The following is a 26,910-nucleotide window of genomic DNA, read 5'->3' as shown; positions in this document are numbered from 1 at the left end:
TCCCCCTGTGTAGGCAGCTCCCAAAAGCTTGTGATACCTGGGATCAAATCCTGCAGAATCACCCAACTGACCTGTTAGCCCTCAAATTTGCACATGACACATATTTCTACTTGGGACATCAAACCCAGATGAGAGACTCCATTGCTCGAGTCTATCCTTATTGGACACCAGACATTCCTCTTAGTAGGTAAGATTATTTTGCTTCTGCTGCACTCGCTGATTCTACTGCATGCTCAAATTCAAGAACCTCAGAGAAGAAATATTATCAGATCTTGCAGTCCAACTTATTTGTTTATTGTTTTAAAACATGTTTACCCTACTCTTCAGCCAAAAAAGGTGTCCAGATCAGTCTACAAGTGTACGATCTAAAAGTACATGTAAATCAACACAACTGGATTTTAGAGAAAGATTCATAATAAAAAGCTCAATTTTCAGAATAACTGTTTCCCCCCCCCCCCAGTACTAATATTCTTAAGCAAGTGAGACCTGTGACAAACTGGAGGGCTCCCATTCACTGTTCCCATCAGTCAGCTGCATACTCCTCCATGGTAAACAATTCCATCCCCCATGGTTTTGTAAACCCCACCTGACAACTGTTAATCTGCATTCTGATCCCACATAATCCTTTGCTCATTGAGCTGTTTCCCGCCTAAAGTGGTTGTTGTTTGAGGTAAACACAAATACAAACAGTTCCCTGAGCCTTACTCATACCTCCCTCTTGTGTGTGGTTGGTGCTGTTTGCCTACATAATGGTTGGCACTTGCCTTTGAACTTCAGAAATGGAGGGGAAGATTCTAGAAAGAGGATCTGAGGCTGAGAGAATAGAAGGCTTGTGTGTAAGGTGCCTGGCAGGCATTGTCAGTCTCCATGCAGCTCCTTGGCCAGTCGGATGCAACACAGAGGCCTTGGGACTGAAGAAGGACCTGCATGCAAATGCCATTCATCCTAAGGAAGTAGAGAGCACCCAGCAGCAATTTAAAGGCCAGTGTCAGCATCCAGCCCAGGTCCCAGCAGGGAAGAGGAGGACCATGAGAAGAGACGAGGAACCCAGGAGAGCAAGGAGACAGATATGAGGGGAGAAGGCATATGGAAGGGTCTGTGGCTGTTAACTTCAGAGAAGAGAGGAAAGACTGTCAGGAAAATAAACTATATAAAGAACCAAACAGAGTAGGTGTCCTGTGATAAAAGGATGCAACCAAGTAAGGGACTCCCTCAAGGGTCCTCTGAGTACAAGAGAGGAACCCGGGACCAGAGGAGGGATGGAGCTGACACGCTTTACAGACTGAAGTGAAATTTGGACACATGCTCTCATGTGTTAAAAATAAAGTGTCGATTCCCTGAATGTACTAATTTCTAGTGAGAACCTGTTGCAAATGCTAGTTCTTATGTAGTTTCATCAAGTAAAATTCTCTCTTTTATTTTAAGGTATTTATCAAGGTGCTATTAAGTAATCTCATATTGACTGTCAGTTTTTACCTTTTCTGTTTAGCTACTTAAAAGGCATGTACTCCTTTGGACTGATGGAAACCAATTTCTTTGATCGTGCTGAGAAGCTTGCCTATGAGGTAAAAAATAAAAGGCTGAAATATGGGGTGTTCAAGTTATTTTTTGTGTAGGTGAGTGAGAGAGGTAATTGGTGGTAAGCTGGATAGTTATTAGGGTGGTTCATAAAAAACTTTTTTTTAAAAAATGCCTGCTCCAAAGATCTCATCTTACTACACTAGGGATTATATAGCTATATCTGAAATTTCATGCATATCAGTTAATATCTTGATCCTCCTCCACAAAAATAGCTGTTTATTTGGCCATTTCCCTATGTCGTGAAGGCTGAAATTTCAATTCAGTGGAGCAGGGTCAAGATATTAAGTGATATGCATGAAATTTCAGATACAGCTATATAATCCCTAGTGTAGTAAGATAAGACCTTTGGAGCAGGCATTTTTTTTAAAAAAGTTTTTTATGAACCGCCCTAGTAGTTATGCCAGTCTGGCCCATCAAGAACTAAAAGGAATAGTTCTTTTGGCCTCTTGAGATTTCCTGGCTTCCCCAGTTTATACTGCCAGGAATGGGCACAGCTTGGGAGATATTGCAGACAATATTTTCATTTCCTTATCTCACGCAACCTCGTTTTGCTATTCTGATGTCCTCAGTTTAAGTGACTTCCTCATAGGTGTCCACAGACTCTTCCAGAAACATCTAGAATCCTTTTCCCCTGCTCCTCGTTGTGGTGTACTACTCTAATATTCTTCAGTTGCATCTGGAATGACCTTTCCACCATGTCACTCAACCAAGTCAAGTGTTATTTATGCTTTTCTAGCAACAGAGCACATTAGCTAACAAGTACAATTTTTTCCTCTTAACCTTTTGTTAGGCTTTAGCTATCAACCAAACAGATGCATGGTCTGTCCACACCATAGCTCACGTGAACGAAATGAAGGCAGATCTGAAGAGTGGGTTGTCATTTATGAAGCAAACTGAAAACAACTGGAAGGTAAAATATATTGCTTTCTGAGGTGGTTGCTCACACACACTCACCCTGAAAGGCCTGCTCCATGGCACGTTCTTCCGCACAGCAAGTTATCTTCCTATATACATAAAAATGTAAGGCTGCCATCATGCAGTCCAGATTGTAGTACAGTGGTACCTCGGGTTACAGACCCTTCAGCTTACAGACTCCGCTAACCCAGAGATAGTACCTCGGGTTAAGAACTTTTCTTCAGGATGAGAACAGAAATCATGTGGCGGCGGCACAGCAGGAGGCCCCATTAGCTAAAGTGGTGCTTCAGGTTAAGAACAGTTTCAGGTTAAGAGCAGACCTCCAGAACGAATTAAGTTCTTAACCCGAGGCACCACTGTATTTGTGGTGCCTCGTCACGATCCTGGATTTGCATTAAGTCTGCATGGGAGAGGGGAGTAAAAGAGAAGGCATGTTTAAAATGGTGGTATAAAACAACAATAACGGTTTGAATCAAGCAGAATTTGAATAAAGGAAACAAAGAGCAGCAAAGTGGTGATTTTAAACAATGGCAGAGGTGTGAGTAAAGGGAACAGGGCTGTGTGCACAGCAGTTTCAAACAAGGTCTGTGGTGCTGTTCTGTATTTCTGAGCTGTTTACTGCCTTGAGATCTTTGGATGAAGGGCGGTATACAAATTTAATTAATAAATCATGATGATGATCTGAAGAAGGGAACTGGGGAAAGGTCTGTTTTGTTCACTTCAAATATTCCATAGTACCTTCCTACAATCTGGTTTTTCACTCCTTTTACCATGTATTGTCTTCCACGTGAAGTTCCAGAATCAGTGTAGTGATTAGAGATAGTTGATTAACAAGTGACTGAACTTGACTGAACTTGATCTTCTTCAACTGAATAGTTTAATTCACAGGCTTGCTCTTAAAAGTCTATTCATCTTGAAAATACAGTAGCTTGTGTAAGAGGCTGCATGGAGAAGGCATGGAAATAAGGGTGATCTGTGTGCAAGGGAGAGTTTGGAAAAAAGGAGGACGGAAGAAGTAGGAAATGGGGGGGTGAAGGTGATGGTGCTTTGTGGACTTAGTCATTACATGTGGGGGGGGGGGGAAGCTCTAGGTGATTAATGGGAATGGCATGGGGGGTGTAAATGGAGCAAGCAGGAGCACAGCCACTAGTGTATAAATATCAGCACATCCGATGAGGCTACGCTTTGAGTGCCTTGTCATTCTGAGGTAAGTCAGAGACAAAAGGGCCTTTTCAGATTGTAATTTGGGGTGCTCACATGTATCTTTTGAAAATATGGCCAAAACCTTTCGATTTCAGAGAACCTCTGGGAAACCTGGTTAATTTCCCTGTTCTTATACCTTATTGTTTGAAATAGGGCATTGTGTTGGAACATGTTTTTCATGGAATTTTTAATTCAAACTTTCCTATGGATTTACATTTTTAATAATGAATTAAGCACCACATGTTTTGAGAATTGTTGTAGTTTACATGTGAGCTGGAAAATCCCTGCTTCACATTTTGCCACAGTCATCAAATTTTCTGTGTCAAGAATTCTACTCATATTGATCCAGAGCAGCTTCCAATATATAGTTAACAGAGTAAAATTTTAAACACATTGCAGTTTTGATTCCCAAAAATATATACCGGGGGTAATTGTGTTTCATCCAGCAGAGTTTTACTGCTGCTGAAGGCAGATGAACATAATGGTCACAAATCCAATACATTCAGGATTGACACTGTCCATAAGAAATCCAGTTGCAGCAGACTTAACTTAAACTTACAATATCTTATAATAAGACTAAAACATTAACACTAAGCATAGTATATACAGAACATCACACCAGAAGAAAAGAGAGATAAAGTGAAACTCAGGCTCCTTCTGGCCTCGAGCATGACCTTGAGTGAAAGAGATAACAGAACCAGTTTAAACCAGCTGTTCAGCTTCTCTGAAGGAATAACCTAAACATCAGGAATATTTTTCCTGTTTCTAGGCAGAATGGAACATGGTAGGCAATCTAAGGCCAGGGGCCGGATGCGGCCCAATCACCTTCTCAATCCGTCCTGTGGACGGTCCAGGAATCAGCGTGTTTTTACATGAGTAGAATGTGTCCTTTTATTTAAAATGCATCTCTGGGTTATTTGTGAGGTATAGGAATTCTTTCTTTCTTTTTCAAAATATAGTCCAGCCCCCCACAAGGTCTGAGGGACAGTGGACCGGCCCCCTGCTGAAAAAAATTGCTGACCCCTGGAATAGAAGCTTGCTTGTCAGCTAGAAACTTCCAGCTTGTATCACACAGAGAAGCTTCCAGAACACTCTTGATCTTGAATCAATTAGAATGGGATCAATACTTTCTTCACCAAATAGTTCAATACTTTCTTCACCAAAAAATGCAAACTGACATGCTGAAGGTATTGATAGACAAGGCAATATTCTCTCAACCTCAGTCCTTTCCATCAGTCACATGAAAACTGGCCTACCCTACAGGGTTAGTGGAAAGATTATGGTTGGAGGATGTCAGGGAACTGCCATCGGAAAAGCAGGAGGTGAAAGGGCTCACAGAGGCTGAGAGAGACTATTCGGCTGAGGAGGGAACCAGCAGGGGTAGAGGTGGAGGAGTTCCAAGGGAAAGTGAGTCGGAGGGAGGGCTCAGAGACACTTCCAGCGAAAATAGTGGGGAGGTTTCAGGACCTCCCATAGGGACACCTACTCCTTGCCGGAAACTGTCACGCCGAGAGTCCAGAAGACGCGTTTCCGTTAAGGAACTTTTATGCTGGAAGAAGTTCCGTAAACGCCCACTGTCCGATTCTACGAGCGACTGATGGAGCCATGCTTAAGGAGCTCCGTCACAGACAGAGGTTTGTGGACTTAGCCAAACTCTGAGAGACTAGGATTTTACGCACAAGCAGCTCACCATCCCATCACAGAGGAGGTCTGGTAGAGGTCACCAGCTCCTCAGTGGGTCAGGCTGAGCCGCTGAGCATCTAAGCTGACTGTCCTTATTACACAGTTTCCTGTGGCAGCTCAGGACTTTGAGTCCCTTCTGTTTTTGCAGTTCTATGATTCTAGTTTGTTAATCCTTATTTCATATTCTCAGGTCACTGTGTTTGCCAGGTTCCAGTTCTAAGAATGAGATGCTTTATTTAAATTGGCTATTTGTTCCCAAATACAGGAAAGTTTTTTTTCCTCTGGCATGCTTTAATATTTTGCTCTCAAAACCTAATTTTGATCATTGTATTGGATCTCTCTATTTTTTTCATTACAGTGGTACCTCGGGTTAAGTACTTAATTCTTTCCGGAGGTCCGTTCTTAACCTGAAACTGTTCTTAACCTGAAGCACCACTTTAGCTAATGGGGCCTCCTGCTGCTGCCGCGCCGCTGCTGCACGATTTCTGTTCTCATCCTGAAGCAAAGTTCTTAACCCGAGGTACTACCGTATTTTTCACAAGATGCACCTAGTTTTTGGAGGAGGAAAACAAGGAAAAAATTAATTCTGAATCTCAGAAGCCAGAACAGCAAGAGGGATCGCTGCACAGTGAAAGCAGCAATCCCTCTTGCTGTTCTGGCTTCTGGGATAGCTGTGCAGCCTGCATTCGCTCCATAAGACGCACACACATTTCCCCTTACTTTTTAGGAGGGGAAAAGTGAGTCTTATAGAGCAAAAACTATGGTATTTCTGGGTTAGCAGAGTCTGTAACCTGAAGCATGTGTAACCCAAGGTAACACTGTACTAGCCAAGTCTAAATGCTACAGTTTCCCTTAGACAATCTATGATTACTTTCTGATGTTAACATTCTGTAACTTTTTAATGGTAGACCATTAAAAAACTATGTTTAACATTTATTCATCATTCTTTCATCTTTTCCAGGATAGCGACATGCTTGCTTGCCATAACTACTGGCACTGGGCTTTGTATTTTATTGAAAAGGTATGTGGATGCTTCTGTAACTGTATTGAGCCTGCAAGAAAATCCTTTCAATGCATTTCATTTGCTGCTATCCTTTCACCTTTCATCCTTTGACTACCCTTACACTTAAGTTCCTTATCTCATTTTAGTTTCTTTAATATATTTGTTTCTCACATTCACACAAAAATTGTTACGGACAGAGAGCATTGACATTTTTCTTCGTATTGGATACCTGACTTGAAGTATTCTCATACTTGGGAACAAGTACACTACCGCCTCATATTTTGCACTCTCTCATCACCCCCAACCAGTGCAGGAATGTGATAAATTATTCTTTACAGCTGGGAAAACCAGATAGTGATCCATGGTGAGGTCAAAATATTTGCTAGGGTCTTTAAATTCTTTTCTGCCCTGAATGCTCTGCAGAATGACAGGGTGCCTCTTGTTTCTGTCTACAGTTAGAGACTTTAATTAGTAAGAAGCAGTGAATTTGATCTCCAGGCCAACTTCCTTTCCATTTAAGTGCTCAAAGCAATGTATAATTATTTTATGAACATATAGAACTCATTTGAATACAGTAAAACCAATGGCAACACAGCATGATAACATGTGATAGCCCATTTCTATATTAAGGTTGTGTCTGCCTGCGAGCCACTTGCAATTATCTTTGCTAAAATCAGCTGAATGAGGGTTTAGAAAATGAAGTGCTTCCATACCATTCTGCAGCACTGCTCAGGCTAAATAGGCATGAACCTTCAGTAGATGCCATGGGAAGCCCCATTAGAACAACACATGAAGGAGCAACTTATGGGTATGGCTATAGGTCATGGTATGGCTTTTCCTCTCTATGGGGAGCTGCACTCCCTTGGGGATAATCTACTCCCAGGAACTGCATTCTGGTGGCAGACAGTACCTTGGGTTGTATACTGCAACACCGAAGCAGCTGTTTCCCTGGGGGCAAAGGGTGGTGACTTTGTAGCCAATGTGCAGTCCCCCCACCCACCAACAAAACTACATTTTCTTTTACCTGCACATTTAAAACATGTTTCAGTTTGTCAGAAATCTGATACAGTGGTACCTCGGGTTAAGTACTTAATTCGTTCCGGAGGTTCGTTCTTAACCTGAAACTGTTCTTAACCTGAAGCACCACTTTAGCTAATGGGGCCTCCCGCTGCCACCGCACGATTTCTGTTCTCTTCCTGAAGCAAAGTTCTTAACCCAAGGTACTATTTCTGGGTTAGCGGAGTCTGTAACCTGAAGCGTATGTAACCCGAGGTACCACTGTAGTCTAATTTATTGATCCCAATGCATGGTAATTACAGAAGTTACAATATGATGAGTTGACTGTTTGCAAATGCACGAATAAAATGAAATCCTCCTTGTTCTTGTAGGGTGACTACGAGGCTGCTTTGACAATTTATGACACTCATGTAAGTATGAGCAGCATACTTAACGGACACATGAAACCATATTTGTGCCTTTCCTTCTGCTCTATATAGGCTGGCATTTTCACTCCCCATTAAAATAATTATAATTTCAGCACCAGGAAGAACATATTTTCTCAGAACTAAGTCCTGGCTTCAAGGGGAATTACACCCTGGTAGGTGTGTATAGGATTGCAGTCTCATGCTTGATTTTACAACATTAGCCAGATACAACATAATAAATGCAGATTTGATAATCCAGCCTACTTTGTTGCAGAATTTGAGCCAATTTGGTATATTTTTTAAAAAGTGTTTTAGCTCAGAATATACATAGCTCTGCTTTACAACCTTGATTTTGTAAGATGAAAGCATAGTTCAAGTGTTTGGGGGGTTGGATAGTTCATCTGCTTTGAACTCTCTTGAGTTTGCACTAAAACGTTGTTTCTGATAGTTGAGTTGCACTCTTTTTTCTTCTGAAGTAAATTTGGAAGTTCTCTTCATTGTTGCATTAGAAAGGTTTTCCCTGGGAGTATGTAATGTATGGGACGCGGGTGGTGCTGTGGGTAAAACCTCAGTGCCTAGGACTTGCCGATCGTATGGTCGGCGGTTCGAATCCCCGCGGCGGGGTGAGCTCCCGTCGTTTGGTCCCAGCTCCTGCCCACCTAGCAGTTCGAAAGCACCCCTAAGTGCAAGTAGATAAATAGGTACCGCTTTATAGCAGGAAGGTAAACGGCGTTTCCGTGTGCTGCTCTGGTGCCGGTTCGCCAGAGCAGCTTCGTCACGCTGGCCACGTGACCCGGAAGTGTCTGCGGACAGTGCTGGCTCCCGGCCTCTTAAGTGAGATGGGCGCACAACCCCAGAGTCTGTCAAGACTGGCCCGTACGGGCAGGGGTACCTTTACCTTTACCTTTTATGTAACAGAAGGAAATAACTCCTTGTAGAAATTATTGCTCTGGACATTCATTCTGACTGAAAGAAGGCAAACTCAAGGTAGCAGCTTACACAGAGGTACAACTGTCAAGTCTCCTCTGTGGGTAGGAAATGTTCTGTCTCGATTGGGAAGGTTAGCTTTCAGGCAGGGATTTCGCAGAATTGCAGGTTCCCTTCAGAGGCTCCTCTGTGGAGAGGAGCCTTGGGCTCACAGAATCCTTTTCATTATTTAATTCATCTCTCACATGAGACTTCCCATTGTTACATGGGGCATTGCTATGGCCAGGTCACAATTTGGGCATTAACTGCACTATGGGTTGCTAAAGGAGGTGTGTTGCTGGCACATCCTAGCTTCCTGATCCACATTGGCCTGGCAATCTGAGAAGTAGCTTTTCTATAGTTCTGTGTATGTGAAATAGAAAGCACCTTGTATCTTTATCAACACCCATGTCTTTCTTCCTATCTTAAGCATTTGTTGGGCTATTTCAGTCTTCCAAAGATTCTATTAATTTTTATATGTGGTTTTGGTTCAACAAGAACAGCAAAAGTATGTGGTGCTCTCTCTCTCCCAATGAGACTTTCTAATCAGTTTTGTGAAAGAACAGTCCCTTATTGAATTAGAAGAACTGGAGATGGAGAAGCAGCAGCAAAAAAGAGTCTGTGTAAAGAGAAGGAGAAGGAGGAGAACCAAACTCTTCTTACATGGATGGTGCTCAGAGGTTCACAAGGGGATGGAGGAAGTGCAAAGTGCAAGATAGCTGTCTCCTAAAGCACAGCTTAAGGAGAATATTAGAAATCTTAAATCTGGACTGTGAGGCCAATCCAAATTCTGAATGCTTTGCGGTTTACAGATTGCTCCCAGGTGCCAGTTGAGTGGAACCATGCTGGATGTTGTTGACAATTGCTCCATGCTGTATCGGCTTCAGTTAGAAGGTAAAAGAGAAACTGAAGAAGCTGTGCTCTTGCCTATTAAGACCGGCAGCAGTTTTCTTTTTATTTTATGCATTTGAATCTCTTTGCTCTACCTTTCACTCCCTTCCCTGGCTAAATAGAAGGAGGAGTGAAAAAGAGCTGGCCTGATCAATACTGTGCATGAGCTAGTATAGCAAATCTCACAATTTTCTTGGCTACTTTTCTCTGCCCCTCCATCTCTTTTGTTTTGTTTCAATGTATTGGGTACCCAGACCAACTGAATTGGGTTAGAGGCAGCTTCCAGTCAACAATGACTGAGACATGAATCCATATGGCCAGTAAAGGACCCTCCAGACATCGTTTTTATTGCATATGCCTAGTGATTTGTGTTCAGGACAGTCATATGTGATTCCACTTTCAAGACTTGCACCTGCAAATCTCTTGGGGCCATCATGCTCCTTCATTTCCAACCCTGCATCGTCCTGCTGAAATCCCATAATTTTTCATACAACAAATATTCTGAGAGTTGTTGTTTTTTGTACTACTTTTGTTTTGTTGTGCTATAGTCTTCCAGACAGCAATAATGTGGAAGCATTGCAGAACAAATTAAAGCAGAATAAATCAGCCACTAATACAGCATCATTATGTCAAAAACATGTTACAGAATAATCTCAAAATCTAATACCACTCTGGAGAAGTCCTAAATGCTTATGTATGAGTATAGAAGTTAAAGTACATATAAAAAAGTGTTTTGCACTCAATGGCTTTACAGCAAAAGCTATGCATCTTTACTCCAAAGTATGTCCCACTATTTCCAGTGGGGTCTGCTCTGAAGTAAATGTGCATGGCCATTTTTTAATATTCTAAGTTGCTTTTTTAAAAACATGTTAACTTTTCTCCTAGGTCTGAAGGTTGGTGACAGGTGGAAAGCAGTAAACCAGCTGACAAAAAAACATGCCAAAGATCACATCCTGGTTTTCAATGATGCTCATATTCTGATGTCTTCATTAGGAGCCCAGGACCACAAAACTACTGATGAACTCTTAGCAACTCTTCATGAAGTCACCCAGTAAGCAGCAAACAGTTTTATGAATAGGCAATTTTTTCTTCTTAGCTTTTGCCCCCTTTCAGGGGACTGGGTTGGCACTGAATGCCCTGTGAAATCCCCTCCTTAGAATTTCTACTCAATGTAAAGATGGAGCTGCCAGACTTCAAGAAGATGCGCAAAGGGTTGAGGGCAACCTTGCTTCACACTAGGAGAATCTACAAGGAGATCTTTTTTTGTATTTAGAGCCAAGTGGAGCTGAGTGAGACATGTCTACCCTCTCTATCTCAGATGGGGTGCTTTCTCTGCTGCAGGAGGGGAGAGGATTTGGCTGTTACTCTCGTACTTCCTATCAGCGGGTACAAAGCAGATGTAAAATGGTTAGTTTGCTTATTTTAGATGTATAGCCCAGAAATACCATGAAAGCTCAGCACAAGCACAAGCAGGAAAAAAATAAGCACAATACAGTAAGATGTCGTCTAAATTATGGAAATTTCTCTATTGCCCAATTTAATGCTAAGCCCTAGCAGGCAAGTGATGCCGTTCTCTCAGAAAGGCACTCAGGCCATGCAGTGGGAGGAAGACCCAAGTTGAGGAGTAGAGCAGCCTCCCTTCCATTGTGCCCTTGCTATCTGAACCCAGAACAGAGATTCAAAAGTGATAGCTTGTTGCTGCTTGAAGATACTGTAAGGTTTACTGTGGCGTCAGGGCGGACTTTGGTAATCTTCTGTAATATGGTGCCCTGTGCAAGGCCAAAATTTGGTCCCCCCAAATGGAACTTCTGTTATTGATCTTCTCAATTTTGCACCCCCTCGGCTCGGCACCCTGTGCTGGGGAACCCCCTGCACCGCCCTGAACCCAGCACTGGTGGCAGAAGCATTTGTGGGCCAGAGCCATTTAGTCAGATACATAAAATGATCACCAAGATGGGTAAATAATGAATACCTGGTCATGGTGGAGAAAATAATTGTGCCTTTAAAAAACAAACAAACACAATGAGGCCAAAATTCCAAGCAATGCAAGAGTCAATGCTGTGCAATCTCTGCAAAACGGGATACGAAATATAAACAAATGAGTAAAATGCAATCAGCATGGATGTGCCCCAGCTAGCCACTGGTGATAAATAGCCATTGCAAGATGGCTAGTGTAAAAAAGTGAGTAAGTCAAAGCATTCCAGTACTATTGTGGAACTAAACAATAAGACGCAGTTGAGATACTTGAAAAGGGAACACTTGGAAATCTGCCTGGGAAGCATTTCTTTCTCCCACAACATATTGTAGCGGACCTTAAAGTTAATTTTTAAAAGTTTCAGAGGAAGACCCCTCGGGAATTGGAATTGATTAGCAAATTAGATACTGTGGCATTTTGTCCCGTAAGTCCAGGGAATGGCTGGAGCTTCCCAGCATCTCATTATCTTCCATGTGTCCCAAGTGTGCGTGTCAGGGAACTGCCATCTGAGACTAAGGAGGTGAAAGGGCTCATGGAGGGTGAGAGAGACCATTCAGCGGAGGAGGGGACCAGCAGGGGGAGAAGTGGAGTTCCAAGGGAAAGTGAGTCGGAGGAAGGGCTCAGAGACACTTCAAGCGGGAGCAGCGGGGAGATTTCAGGACCTCCTGTAGGGACACCCACTCCTCGGCGGAAACTGTCACGCCGAGAGTCCAGAAGACGCGTTTCCGTTAAGGAGCTTTTATGCTGGAAGAAGTTCCGTAAACGCCCACTGTCCGATTCAACGAGCGATTGATGGAGTCATGTTTAAGGAGCTCCATCACAGACAGAGGTTTGGGGACTTAGCCAAACTCTGAGGGATTAGGATTTTACGCACAAGCAGCTCATCATCCCATCACAGCAATCGGACAGTCCCTGAAAGCAGCTTGTGCAGAGAGGCATCATGAGTAACCCAGCCGGAGCCGGAGGAGCAGCAGGAGCTGGAGAGGGTCCAAGCCTGGAAGAAAGGTACAGAGTGTTGGAACTCCAGCTAGCAATGCAAACGGCGAGGCTAGAAGAAAGGAGGGCGCAGGATGCAGAAAAGGCAAAAGGCGCTACACTAGCAAGAAAGATGCCAGGAATGGTGCAGAAGTTTGGGGGGGACCCCAGGAACTACCAAGCCTTTAGGACAGAGATGCAGTATGCTCTCGAACTGCAGTTTAACGACTTTCCCGACGAGGCATCGAGAGTGGCGTTTGTGATTGGCCATCTCGAAGGAGGGGCGAGAGATTGGGTCAGACCCCTGATGGCAGGGAATAGTGACATGCTGAAGGACGCGAGGAAGTTTTTTCGCGCCATGGATTTGATGTTTTCCAGCGAGATTGAACAAGGGCTGGTGCGCAGACAATTGATGGCGTGCAAACAGGGGAGCCGATCGGTTCGTGAGTACTGGACTGAGTTTACAATGTTAATACATAAATTGGGGTGGGACCTATCGGCGGAACCCATTCAAATGCTCTTTGAAGAGGGGCTTTCTTCGGCGGTGAAAGACGAACTTTCCCGGGCGCCCAGGGCGGAGTCTATGGACCAGCTGACCAAATCAGCGCTGACCATTGGAGCACGCCAGGAGGCAAGAGCCTTGGAGAAGCAGGAGGGGAAAGGAGAGCGTTGGAGGGATTTCCGCATTCCAGAGATTCCAGAGCCAAGTTTCCCGCCAGGAGAGCCGATGGAAGTTGGAACAGCGCGCGCGCGCGCAGTTTCAAATCCCAGTGAAGGGAGGAAGAAGGAGGGAAAGAGCGCCAAGAAATGTTATCTCTGCCAGCAGCCAGGTCACTTTGCCAGAGTCTGCCCGCAAAGAAAGGAATGGCAAGGGATGGCGGGAGCTGTTGGGGGGAAGGAGGAGGAAGTCCAGGAGCCAGTAAAAGCCAACGCCTGTCTGCCTCTGTCAGGGCACTGCAGACAGGCCAAGGAGCAGTAAAAGTGCCCACTCCGGAACCTCCAAGACCAGCCCTAGTAATAGAGGTGTTGCTAGAGCTGGCAAACGGATACCCACTAAAGACTAAGGCGCTGCTGGACTCAGGCAGCTCCTGTAATTTTATGAGCAAGGAGTTTGCAGCTGAACACCAGATACAGACACTCCCTTTAAGCAACCCCCTGCAGGTCACCACGATCGATGGGAGGGAGCTGCTGGGAGGAGAAGTCAGCCTACAAACCGTCCCAATGGTTATGAGGGTGGCCAGGCACACTGAGAGGATAGCGTTCAATGTGGCCACCCTGGGAGGGGCTCCAGTCATTTTGGGAATGAGCTGGCTAGCGTTGCATGACCCGCTAGTGGGCTGGCATCAGAGAGTGGTCTCCTTTGGGTCAGCACATTGCCTGGAACACTGCAGAGAGGGAAAGGTGCCAGAAGGGGCAAAAGCCTCTCTAGCAGGGACGGAAGTGGCGGACAAAGGGAAGGTGCCCAAACAATACGCTGACCTGAGCAAGGTCTTCAGTGAAAGGGAAGCAGATAAATTACCACTGCACAGAGACTTTGACTGCCAAATTAACCTGGTCCCTGGGGCCCAGCTCCCCGTGGGCAAGCTGTACGCCATGTCAGACAGGGAAATGCAGGAGTTAAGGGAGTTTATTGATAAAAACCTGAAGAGGGGCTTCATCAGAGAGTCCAGAGCGGTGGGGGGGAGCCCAGTGTTTTTTGTGGACAAAAAAAACACGGATAAACCGAGATTGGTCGTGGACTACCGGGCCCTAAATGCCGTGTCAGAACCAGTGACTTTCCCCATGCCCAGGATTGATGACATTTTGACCAGGGTGAGGAAGGGAAAGATATTCACGAAACTGGACCTGAGAGGAGCATACAACCTGATACGAATAAAGAAGGGGGATGAATGGAAAACCACCATGTTCACCCCTTTGGGGGCGTTTGAATATCTCGTTATGCCATTCGGATTACAATCAGGCTCCGCCTGTTTTCAATCGCTCATGAACCACGTACTGGGACCTTTGCTCTACAAGAATTGCGTGGCCTTCCTCGATGACGTGCTGATATATTCAGAGAATGAGGAGCAGCATGTAAAGGATGTCAGGGAAGTGCTGAGCCAGCTGCAAGCAAACCAGTTGTGGGTGAAATTGGAGAAGTGTCAGTTCCACACCAAGGAGGTGGAATTCCTGGGGTACCGCTTATCAGACAAGGGATTAGCCATGGATCCAGGCAAGGTCCAGGCGGTGCTGGAATGGAAGACACCGAAAACGAAAAAAGATGTGCAAAGGTTCTTAGGGTTTGGGAACTTTTACCGTAAATTCATCAAGAACTTTGCCCACTTAACGGCTCCCATCACGGACTGTCTAAGCAGCAAGAAGAAATTCGTTTGGACGGCGGAGGCGGAGCACGCTTTTGAGGAATTGAAAAAGGCATTCGCTTCGGAAGAACAGCTCCTGCATGTGGATTTACAGAAACCCATGAGAGTGGAAACTGATGCCTCAGACCGGGCGGTGGGGGCGGTGCTGCTTCAGCCAGGGAGCAATAAGGCGGAATGGAGACCGTGTGCCTTCTTTTCGCGTAAGCTGAACAAATCCGAGAGGAACTACACGGTATATGACCGAGAACTACTCGCCATTCACGAAGCGTTCCGGAGATGGAGACACTTACTAATTGGCGCACAACATAAGGTGCAAGTGTGTACGGACCACAAGAATTTGGAGTATTGGAGAACGGCACGGGTGCTCAACCAACGACAAGTGAGATGGGCCCAGGAGTTCTCCAAATTCCATTTTGAAATTTGCTATGTGCCAGGTCCAGAAAACATCAGAGCGGACGCTCTCTCTCGCAAACCTGAATATTTGGAGGGGGAGGGAGCGCCGGAAGAGAGACATATTATCCCAGAGGACCACTGGGTGTGTGGTGCGGCCTGGGTGGGGCAAAGGGAACTGGTAGAGGGAACGGTAAATGATGAGTACGCCCAGGATAAGCTCAGAGGTCTAAGGAGAGAGGGAGAACACCCCGGGGGTTTTGAAGAAAGAAACGGGGCATTGTATTACAGAGGGGCGCTATATATACCCGAAGGGGAATTGAGGGGGAGAGTACTCAAACAGCTGCACGACAATCCCACAGCGGGGCATTTTGGGCAACACAAGACCATGTGGTTGGTGACCAGGGAGTTTTGGTGGCCCAAGGTGAGGGAGGACGTACGGGAGTATGTGAGAAGGTGTGACCAATGCCAGAGAGCCAAAGGAGAAAGGCGGGCACCAGCGGGGTTATTAGAACCGTTACCCACACCAGAACGACCGTGGGAGGCGGTGTCGATAGATTTTATGACTGATCTGCCCAAATCCCAGGGGAAAACCGCCATACTAGTCGTAGTAGACCTGTTAACTAAGATGGGTCACTTTGTAGCTTGCTCACATGCAGTCACGGCGGAAGAAACAGCGAAATTGTTTGTAGAACATATTTTCAGGCTGCATGGCGCCCCCTTGAGGGTGGTTTCCGACAGAGGGAAACAGTTCACGTCCAGATTCTGGAGGAAACTTATGAGCTTGTTGCACGTAGAGGTCAACTTTTCGACTGCCAGGCACCCTGAGACCAATGGGCAGGCGGAGAGAGCAAACGGTATCCTCCAACAATACCTGAGGTGTTATGTCAATGACAGAGAGAACGATTGGGTCGAAAAGTTGGCACTAGCGGAATTTGCTTACAATAATGCAGAGAATGTGTCCACCGGGATGAGCCCCTTTTTGGCTAATTATGGGTGCCACCCCAGGGCGTTTCCAGGGGAAGGAGGGGAGAGATGGAGTGTTCCGGCCGCTGAACTTCTTGTAGAGGAAATGGAAGCGATCCATCGTCAACTCCAACTCAACTTAGAAAGGGCCAAGGAAGAATATAAGAGGCAGGCAGACAAGAGCAGAAGGGAAGGTGAAACAATTAGGGTGGGGAGTCGGGTCTGGCTGTCAACCCAAGGGTTGCCGTTCAAGGGGGGTTGCAAGAAATTGAGACCCAAAAGATTGGGACCATTTGAGGTCATCCAACAGGTCAACCCAGTGGCGTTCAGACTCCGGTTACCGAACCACATGAAACTGCACCCAGTATTCCACAGGTCATTACTGTCACCATACAGGGGGGAAGGTGAAGGGGTATCCACACGGGGGCCAGCCATAGAAGAAAGGGAAAGCCGCAACCATGTGGCGGAAATCATCGACTCCAGGTGGAAGGGTAATCAGGTGGAGTATTTGGTCGCGTGGGAAGGGGAACCGGAGTTGGAAAACACCTGGGTGAAGGCAGAGGAGGTCCGTGACGAGATCTTGATCGAAACGTTCCACCAAAGGTTCCCCAGGAAACCTCAGCCAGTAGCGAGGTTTCGGAGGGAGTACTTTGGCACCACCGACGATGAGGAGGAACTGGAGGGATTCAGGGAATCGGAGTTGGAAGGAGGAACAGACTCCGATGAGGAGGAGTACTTGGAAACTGGAGACAGCAAAAGGTGGAGGGAAGTGTTCGAAACTTCGGAAGATGAGGGAGGTTCCTTCAGGGGTTTTGCTCCCTCGCCTCCCGCAGAGGAGGGGAGGGAAGGGGGTGAAGGGGGCCCTGGAGGGGAGGTGGATGTCAGGGAACTGCCATCTGAGACTAAGGAGGTGAAAGGGCTCATGGAGGGTGAGAGAGACCATTCAGCGGAGGAGGGGACCAGCAGGGGGAGAAGTGGAGTTCCAAGGGAAAGTGAGTCGGAGGAAGGGCTCAGAGACACTTCAAGCGGGAGCAGCGGGGAGATTTCAGGACCTCCTGTAGGGACACCCACTCCTCGGCGGAAACTGTCACGCCGAGAGTCCAGAAGACGCGTTTCCGTTAAGGAGCTTTTATGCTGGAAGAAGTTCCGTAAACGCCCACTGTCCGATTCAACGAGCGATTGATGGAGTCATGTTTAAGGAGCTCCATCACAGACAGAGGTTTGGGGACTTAGCCAAACTCTGAGGGATTAGGATTTTACGCACAAGCAGCTCATCATCCCATCACAGTGCGTCTCCGTGCGATGCTTTTAAGACGTTGTCAGTGCACACCACACCATACTGAAGTGTTAATTAGGTATTATTTTGTCAAACAAAATGAGTGTTGCTTAACAGCTGTATATAAATTGCTTAAAGATATAAACCGATGCATCAGGTTGGTGGTGTACGACCATCCAGGTAAAATAAGGCAGCCTAGTTGCAACACAATTCCTACAGTAATTATATTCTGGACTGTTTTCTTAAAGGTGTTCAGTTTTCTGTCAGAGTTCTGAGTATCTGGATGTGCAAATTCACCAACAACTTATTGGTTTATAAATATTTTGATCTACTTTTTTCGCTTCTTCCTCTCTTTCTCTTCTCCAGGTCACCTGATGAAGACCATGAGCTAAACTTAGTTCCAAAATTAGGGCTGCCTCTTTTGAAAGCATTTGTAGAGTTTGATAATGGCAATTATGACAAGGCAGTGGAATTACTGTATCCCATTCGCTACCAAATTGTCGAAATAGGAGGGAGCAATGCTCAGGTGAGGGAATTTTTTTAATGCTCAGTTTGTTGACTGTTCTGTTCATTGTTGGTGGAGTGACATTAAAGCATGAAGAATGGAGGCCAGAGTCGTATCATCAGGAGTGGGTGAGGGCACAGTGAAGGCATAGCTTCAGCTTTGAAAACAAGTTCTAAAAAGAGTCATTGTATTAGGGTTAGTTGAGTACTCCATGTCAGAACTGTTCTGTGATCTTGCTCCATAAATGCCCAGAGCTTGACAGCTTGAGCTCCCCCTAGCTAAAGGTATGTTTTCCTGCTAGAAGCTGCTCCCATTCTGCTTCATAGTCTCTCTGTCTACAAATGTAGACATAATAAGCAACCATTCTTTCACGCTGGTTGAAAGACGATCACTGAGGGCAAATGCTGCCACCCTCTGAATGCTATGAAAAGGCAGTTATTAAGCCGCTTCTTAAAAAGCATCTTTGGACCTGGTCAATATGGCCCAGTCTCTAATCTTCCATTCTTGAGCAAGGTGATTGAGCAAAAGGGTTTTTCAAGGGTTTCCAGGGGTTTAGAGAGTATTTTCAGGCTTTTTCAATGGTGTTCCCAATATACATGATTTCACATGTGATGCCTTGGAACATAACCCCTGCATCAATGAGTAGTTGCCTGAATGATGCATTTGGAATGTTTGAGTATCTGAAGCATTTTGCATTGCTTGCTCTCCTGAGCCATCTGGTGAATTCAGCCGGCACTTACCTGTTTTGCAGCTTACACCCGTATACCAAATATAATAGATAGTTGATATGCGGTCCGATCTTCCCCAACAATTCCCGTCTTACTCTGTTTCCCTATGATCAGTAGCAACAGGTATCACGTGCACTGCCTTGACCCCGCGCGATGTCAGCATGCAATGTATGCATTCCCCATGGAGTGTGCACATGACGTAAGCACACCCTGCTGTGTGCATGCATGATTTCAGTATATCCCGCAGTGTGGTTGTGCTGTGCATGCATGCCCCATAGTGTGCTGACATCACCATGGGGGAGGCTGGTGTGTTGCTCAGATGCCCCATGGTGTGTGCATATGGCTGTTGTGGAACTTTGTGAGGAGTGTCCCCTTCATTGAAAATTTTGAGGGGCCCCTCCTACTTGGCGTGCCTGACAGAAGCAAATTGGTATTGTCTGGTATTCATTGATGGCAAAACGAGCCCTTGGTTGCCTTTGTTAAATCACTTCACCAGCAATTTACTCAGGGAATTTGGGCTGCAATATTAATTTACTGTTCCATGTGGTATTTAAAGGAACTAACAGGCAAGTGAACACAAAACAGTAGCAAATCCAAACTATAGTTATGGATAAACGGTTAGCAATTGGGATTTCTCTCCCAATGCCAATTCCCCCATAACTTATCTTGTGCTGTTATCTTTTTTCCAGAGAGATATTTTTGCCCAGTTACTGATTCATGCTGCTTTGAAATGTAAATCTAAAGCTAACCAAAAACTTGCTAGGTAAGTGCCACCTTCTGAAAAATACAAATTTCTGATTATTACTTGAATTAAGCATTGGGATGTATTCATAAATGTGGGGGGTGGGTGGCAATGGCCAGTGAAGGGAGGAAGGATGGAATCTGCCCAGCTGAAGCAATTTTGTTCTATTGAAACTATGGCAGCCCTACCTGTTTATATCCCCTTAGGGGGAATGTGAATGTTCTCCTTATGTTAACCATCAGCTGCAGACTTCTGCTACTGATCTAATAACTATACAGCAACACAGAATTGAGGGTCAAAGTAGGTTTAAATCAGGGGTTGGCAACGTGTGGCCCATGGGCCAGATCCGGCCCACGAAGACCATTTTACTGACCCACGAGCCGCCCACTCAGCAAGTCCTCTGCATGCTGTGCTAAACCAACGCAGTGCGGCGTGGGGACTCGCCGAGCGGCACCGGAAATCACATCTGCGCACACACAAATACCAGAAATCACTTCTGCACATGCCCAGGTGCCGAAAATCACTTCTGTGCAGGCGCAATTTTCAGCGTCTGGGCATGCACAGAAGTGATTTCCAGTGCCACAGACATGCACAGATGCGATTTCCGATGTAGCGCTGCGCTGGTCCTGCCCACAGACAATCTCTGTGGGAGTGATCCGGCCCATGGCTGGTAAGCCTTGCTGACCCCTGGTTTAAGTGGTGGTTTGACTGATGCTTTTAAAATGTCACAAGGAGTAAAGCACAGTCACATTCTGGCTTCCCTCTCTTTAACTTTTATATTAATGATTTGGTGCCTTATTTAGCCAATGCAAACTCCCCCTCTCCAGTAATATTAGGAAGAGAAAGATCTCCATATTAATGTATGAAAGTGATTTAGTGATCCTCTCTCTTCCCAACTGAGTCTCAAAAATCTCTTGGAGGTGTTCAACATTTACTGTAAACAGGAAGGTCTGTCTATAAATTACTCCAAGATTGTGGTTTTTGGCAGGCCCAATCCTAGTTACAGATGGTGCTTGGATCAGCAGTCTATAGAACAAACTTCTTCATTTAGATATCTGGGTGTACCCCGAAATGAAGCTCAAAGCACAGAAAACCACCGGGGCATTGATAAAGTTCTAATACAATATGGGAGGGAAGCTGATAGAACCTGCCGACCAGGCACCAGTCTGGTGAAAGCTGCTCTCCATATGCTTATCCTGTAAGAAAACAAAACTCAGCCCCCTTTCTCCTTTTCTGCCATGGACTTTTTTATCATGCCCTTCTAGGCAGTTCAACACATTGCCATTGTGTTGTGTTTCTCTCTCCCTCCTGGATGATATATATGGAGATATGTTTCCAGCAGGAAACTAGGAAGAGTGCTCTGGTTCACACCTTTGGTTCCAACTTGCTCCATTGCCCATGGTCTCTCAGGTGTTCCAGGGAGGGTTTTGTCCCCATCCGGCATAGGCTAGGTCCACTACTCAGTCCTGGCGCCCAACAGAACTAGCAAGTTTTGAGCTCGCTGACTCAGTGCACTGTTGTCTGATAGGGCTGTCTGTCCCCTGACTCGCCGGGAGAGAAGCATCACTGTGAGCCATTTTAAACACTCCAAAAAAGAAGCAGAAGAGGAAACATTGAGTGGTCCGCGCTTCCTCCCTTCTCACCACGTTCCACTCAAAGCAGAGAAATGTAGATCTTGTACATGACATTCTGACAACACACATTTCTCTCTTTTCAAAGAGACTTGGAAAGAAGAAGCTAAGCATTATATTTCACTCACACTTTATCTCGCCCTGCTTTTCTAGAACATTAAAAGTGGTTCTGTGTCACAATACCCTCAAGAACCCATTTTGTCATGATTGCTGTAATATTACGATTGCAAAATACTGGAAAAGCAATACAATTCCAACAAAAGGCGAATAGTTACTAAAATTAAGCAAATATTTTGAATTGGCGAAACTAACTGAAATAGTAAGAAATCAATCAAATGAAAAAATCAGGAGAGAATGGGATGTCTTTATAAATTATATGAAGAAGGTAGGTTCCCCAAATTACGATTGGCTCAGTCTAGATTAAAAACTCCACAGGTAAACAAATTATGTCTTCACAAAGTTTAAAATGATTACAGACAACCACAAATATGAGATTATGGGAACCATGTAGTAGTTGAAGGAACTAAATTTTTTTTTATTTTTTTCTTTTTCTTTTGATATTTTTATTTTTTCTTTTTCTACTTTTTATTTTTTGTATTTTTGTATTTTTCTTTTTATTATTCATTTTTGGGTACATGTTAGTTAAGGTAATTTGTATTATTTGTATAACTGTATTTCTTTTTGTTTGTATGTAATATCAATATTGCAAATAAAAATTAAAAATAAAATAAATGTTTGCTATAATATGCCAGAGGGCCCCAAACAATAGTGTGAATAACTGCTCAAGCAAGATTCCTCATGTTGCACTTCTTTGGGTGTATTATATAGTACAGTGGAACCTCGTGTTATGTCCCGTCCCCCTTGCGAACGCTACGGGTTACGAGCTCCGCTAACCCAGAAGTAGATGCTCCCGGTTGCGACCTTTGCCCCGTGCGGAAGTCGCACGCCAGCAGCCGCGGGAGGCGCCATTAGTGAAAGCGCACCTCGTGTTACGAGTGGTTTCAGGCTGAGAATGGACCTCCAGAATGAATTAAAGTCATAACTGGAGGTACCACTGTAGTACATCTTCTACTCTTAAATTTAATGTCATAGAATTGGTAAGTGCTTTATCACTAGGGGTTTTTGTTTGTTTCACAGATGTAGATGAAATATCGATAAGATGCCGTGGTAAGGTAGCACTGCTCCTAACCTGATTTTTATTACTATATAAATCACTTTGGAGCTTCTAATGGGATGCAGTTCTCAAAAGCATTAAACTAAGTAACTTGAGCTCTTAATGGAGAGGCTTTTACAAAAAACAGTAACAATAGAGTGGGCCTGTTAACTTAGATGACCATTGACCAGTCAAAGGATTCTGTTCAGGGAAGTTTTAGTGTTTGATGCTGTATTGTGTTTTTACTATTTTTTGTTGGGAGCCACCCAGAGTGGCTGCCGCACCCCAGGCAGATGGGCAGCAGATAAATATATTATTATTATTTATACTCTTCACCTTCAGGTGCCTCCTTCTAGAACGTGATGAGCTGAGACCAAATTCACCATTGACTGAGCGACTGTTGCGGAAGACCACAGCCCTTCATGCTCTGGGATAAACCTCAGAAAAGCCTTGTTGTTCAACAGATTCATCATCAGCTTTACTAATCAACAATTTCCTATTATGGCAAGAAGCAAACCACATTCGGGAGACACTATGTTGCATTTTTTCACTTCAGCTTTTGCACCACTTTCATAAAGTTGCTTTTTTGAACTGTCCAAAGTAAATGGCTCCCATATCTATTTAGAAAGGCAAAGGGGAGTGGGGCATGACAAGATAGCTACAGGAAGATTCTTTTTTAAGGTTACAGTGGTACCTTGGGATGCAAACGGGATCCGTTCCGGAGCCCCATTCGCATCCTGAACAGAACGTAAGACGCGTTTGCACGGGTCGCGTTTTGCCGCTTCCGCACATGCACATGATGTCATTTTGACCATCTGCGCATGCGCGAGCAGCAAAACCCAGAAGTAATGCGCTCTGTTACTTCTGGGTTTCCACAGAGCACAACCCAAAAATACTTATCCTAAAGCGTATTTATTTATGACTGTACTGCTGTTTCCAGAATAGCATGGGACGAAGTTGTATGGTATAACTGGGAAACTAAGGCACCAGTACTGTAAAAACTGCATTGCCTTTGTGCCTTGGCAGCCTCAGAAACTATTATCATGATGCAATTAATAGTTTGGGGACTACAGGTTGAATACACAAATTTTGTAATACAAATTTTTCCACATGGTACCTCCAAAAGTGCCTCGGGTATGCTTGTGAATATATCTTGTGGACAACCTTGGAGTATGGAAGTGTTTTCTTTCATTTGGGGGGGGGATTATGGCAATAGTTGCTTTACGTTATTTCCCTGCTCTCTTATCATTTGTAAACTGGAAAATGTTATCATATAGTTAACAATGTTATCTTCTTAACTAAATTGTGTGTAAATCAACAGGAGCAACTGTGGATCTGATCTGATAGAATAACATTTTTTTCATTAATGCCTGTAATTTCCAACAATATTTTTATGACTAGGAATTGATGCCATGTAGTAAAAATAGCCTTGTTTTTCGCAAAGCATTCAATACCCAGAATTGTAGTGAGTGTTTGTTAATCATGCTTTGGCGGGGGAGCGGTACTGGAATAATTATGCAAACTATAATTTTATTAATAATTTTATCTTCTGTTTATGCATAAAAATTGTTTCTCATTGACCACAAACATCTCCATGTTTCCGTTTGAATAACATCACCTGTGCCCGTCTCACCATACGTTTTGGACAATGAACATTTTATGTAATTCATTAATGGAATGGAAATTTGTCACTATAATTGCTGCTGCTTCCCAGGGTAGAAATGAAAGAGTTCTTTAACAAAATTTAATTTTTGGATATACAGTTCAGCAGAAGCTCTCATTCAGAGCAACAGATACAATTTGATGAGCATATACATATGATCTTCCAGTGGTTCTTTTTTTTTTTTTTTGCGCCAGCTCCTCACACTTTATGCGCTTCTTCCTACATTAGGTTTGTGGTATGAGAACTGTCGTGTGCTGCCTTCCTGTGACGCATGGATAGCATGAGAATACTCAGATGATGTGGGAGCAGCATTTTACAAGCGCTCATCTGAAGAGGCCCAGAATTTCTTTTTTATTAACACTTAACACCTTGCAAAAACTAATCCTCTTTGGTCACTGAAAAATAATACAATAGAAAAGGCATGTTTTTTTAAAAAAGCAAGCAACTAGCAAACACAATCTCATATGTAGTGATAAAATCACCAGCATCTCTTTTGAATGTGGTCATAAGGACAAAGTACAGGTTCTAGAGGAAGAAAGGAAAAAGACAAGGCTGCTCTTACTGTCTAGTCTTGACCGTAAAGATACAGAGATTACTTGTGGGTTGGGATTTTTTTAAAAAAAGAGATTTATTGATTTCCAATATATAACAATTACAAGAAGGGTTATCAGTATTTTATATAAGGATGCAATAGTTCAACAAATCATCTATATAAAAAAATAAAGATATCACATATATTGAATAATACAATGCATGTAATCTCTTTGTTAATTTTTCTGATACAGCAATAAACCATACTTTTTCCCCAATGAGAAATACACTGGTGTTCCAATCGTTTCCCATTCTGTGCCACTAGTAGGCATGCTGCTACTAAAAAAGTAAATGGTTCTTTATAGCAAAGGTCGGATTGCCCTTCTTTAAAAATAGTTCCCAAACTTGTGGTACATTCAACATGTTGACCTGTAATATAGCTCTTATCTGTAAATACCCTCTCTCAGAAGGGCGTATATGTTCACATGCCCACATGTGAAATGTTGTTCCTATACTATTGCAGCCTCTCCAGCACAAAGGTGGGATTGTTTTATTAACATACCTACACTGTAATGGCGTCAAATGCCACCCATGTAATAATTTAAATGTATTTTCTCATATCAGAGTTTAGATACTGATTTTAGTGTTTTTTTTAGTCCACAAATTATTCCAATCTACCTCTGCAATCTCATTCCCACCGATGTTTCAAGGAGTTACAACCTCCAATTGTTAACTCATTATTTGATAAGAGTGTAGATAAAGATTTTTTTGGTATATTCATCTATATGTAAAATCAAATTTTCCAATAGAGTAAAAGGTCTTGTGGCACTTTGCAGTTTAACTTCAGGGTGTGATGTAAGAGACACTCCAGGTGACCCCCCACTTATGCGTGATTGACGTGTGCATGACTATGTATATGTGCAGTGCCAGGAAATAAATAGATTCTGACCTGAAAATGGAGGGAGAGCACTGGAGTATCCTTGTGGCTTGTGAGAAGGCCCTCCCCAGAGCCCCAAGACGACTTCAGTGGGGCTGGAGGAAACCCGAGACCCGAGGGGCAGCAGGGCTTTCTTGAGGCTGCTCAGCTTCCCTGCCCAACAGCTGATGGGGAGACTAGCCCAACAGCTGATGGGGAGACTAGCAGCAGCAGCTTTCCTTCACGTTCTCCAGACAGCCCCAGAGCTTCAATTCTAGTTGAGGTGGGGGGGTTTTGGACACATTATTTTTGGTCTTGATTCCAGAAAGCGGCAGAGAGGGCACTTGGAGGCGTTTTAGTGTGTGTTGCCTAGAACGTAACCCCTGTGAAAGTGGAGTCTCGCCTGTATTTGTTGACTGTAAAGCCAGTTTACACCCTGCATACCAATTTTTCTCATTTGTTCTCTCACTTTCTGAAGTTCTCTTCCTGTCATCTAAGAAAAGTGGATGCAGTACAAAAAGTATCCCTGGTGAGATTGAAGGGGCTAATTTAGGAGCCCACGTACTCCCTACCTTCAGATCTGCCTTTGCAAATGGATTAGTTATAGAATTAAAAATATTTTTATTTTATATTAAAAATGGTAGATTTAGTACTCTATAAATTTGTACCAGACTCCATTTGCCACCCTTTTATCATTTGCGTTACGTATTACTCCAATTATATTTTGAATATGGCTAGGTAATAGCCATATGAGGTCAAGCAAGACTCCCGAGAATGCTGATAGATCACAGCAAATTGTAATCTGGGTCTTTTACCCTGGTGTACAAAGTTTACTATCATATTTTCCCCTTTTTTGAAAGATCCCAGTTGAAATAGTAGTGAACACATTTTCTTGTCATGCTCAATACATCCAGACTACTGCAAACAGATTCTCCCTTCAGGAATGAAGGCCTAATTTGAGCCTTGACTCTCCTATCATGAACGTGTTGTACATCTATAAAGCTAGTGTTTTCCTGAAAGGATAAAGCTGTAGCCTCTGATGTAAAGTCATTTCCTCCCTCATTAAACTTTTCCGGAGGAAGGTTCTGATTTTTTGTTGACGATGACCTCCCACGGAAAGCAGCATTGGGCCACACATGCTATAACGGCCTTTTTATAGAAGGCACTCTCTCTGGAGGTGTAGATGTAGGATTTGGGCTGGCCCAAGCTTATTGTGATATGGAAAAGAGAGTCATGGGGAGGCATTGACTTATTCATGTAGCATTGGTTCTGGCCAACCTAAATCTTAAGATCCTCACTTTTTTTAAAAAGTTGAGAAAGAGTGGAATGGAAATTCAAAACAGGACTATATCTTATTCAGTGTTCCATTCTTTTCTTTGTCACCACCCCACTGCCTCAGTTACTACTAGGCTGGGGCTTTTCGGCACTAACCA

The 26,910-nt window shown here is 44.0% G+C and overlaps 1 protein-coding gene across 3 annotated transcripts in view; it reads left to right on the top strand.

The window, feature by feature from the left end:
• TTC38 (tetratricopeptide repeat domain 38) overlaps positions 1 to 23,001 on the top strand; it is a 31,536-nt gene extending 8,535 nt beyond the window's left edge. For 2 of the 3 annotated variants that reach the window (XM_053387551.1, XM_053387553.1), the window contains 10 exons: positions 14 to 187; positions 1,490 to 1,565; positions 2,372 to 2,491; positions 6,344 to 6,403; positions 7,774 to 7,812; positions 9,588 to 9,669; positions 10,552 to 10,717; positions 17,975 to 18,134; positions 19,531 to 19,604; positions 22,710 to 23,001. In XM_053387551.1, coding sequence (XP_053243526.1) covers positions 14 to 187; positions 1,490 to 1,565; positions 2,372 to 2,491; positions 6,344 to 6,403; positions 7,774 to 7,812; positions 9,588 to 9,669; positions 10,552 to 10,717; positions 17,975 to 18,134; positions 19,531 to 19,604; positions 22,710 to 22,803 — 1,045 coding nt within the window. In that variant the 3' untranslated portion in view covers positions 22,804 to 23,001. The remainder of the gene's footprint in view (positions 1 to 13; positions 188 to 1,489; positions 1,566 to 2,371; positions 2,492 to 6,343; positions 6,404 to 7,773; positions 7,813 to 9,587; positions 9,670 to 10,551; positions 10,718 to 17,974; positions 18,135 to 19,530; positions 19,605 to 22,709) is intronic. The other variant, XM_053387552.1, reaches the window with a different exon arrangement.
• The last annotated feature ends 3,909 nt before the right edge of the window (positions 23,002 to 26,910 follow it).

The sequence above is a fragment of the Podarcis raffonei genome, chromosome 5 (genome assembly GCF_027172205.1).
Source record: "Podarcis raffonei isolate rPodRaf1 chromosome 5, rPodRaf1.pri, whole genome shotgun sequence".
NCBI classification, from domain to species: Eukaryota; Metazoa; Chordata; class Lepidosauria; order Squamata; family Lacertidae; genus Podarcis; species Podarcis raffonei.
The sequence above is the reverse complement of the archived record's forward strand: the minus strand, read 5'-3'. Positions and strand labels throughout refer to the sequence as shown.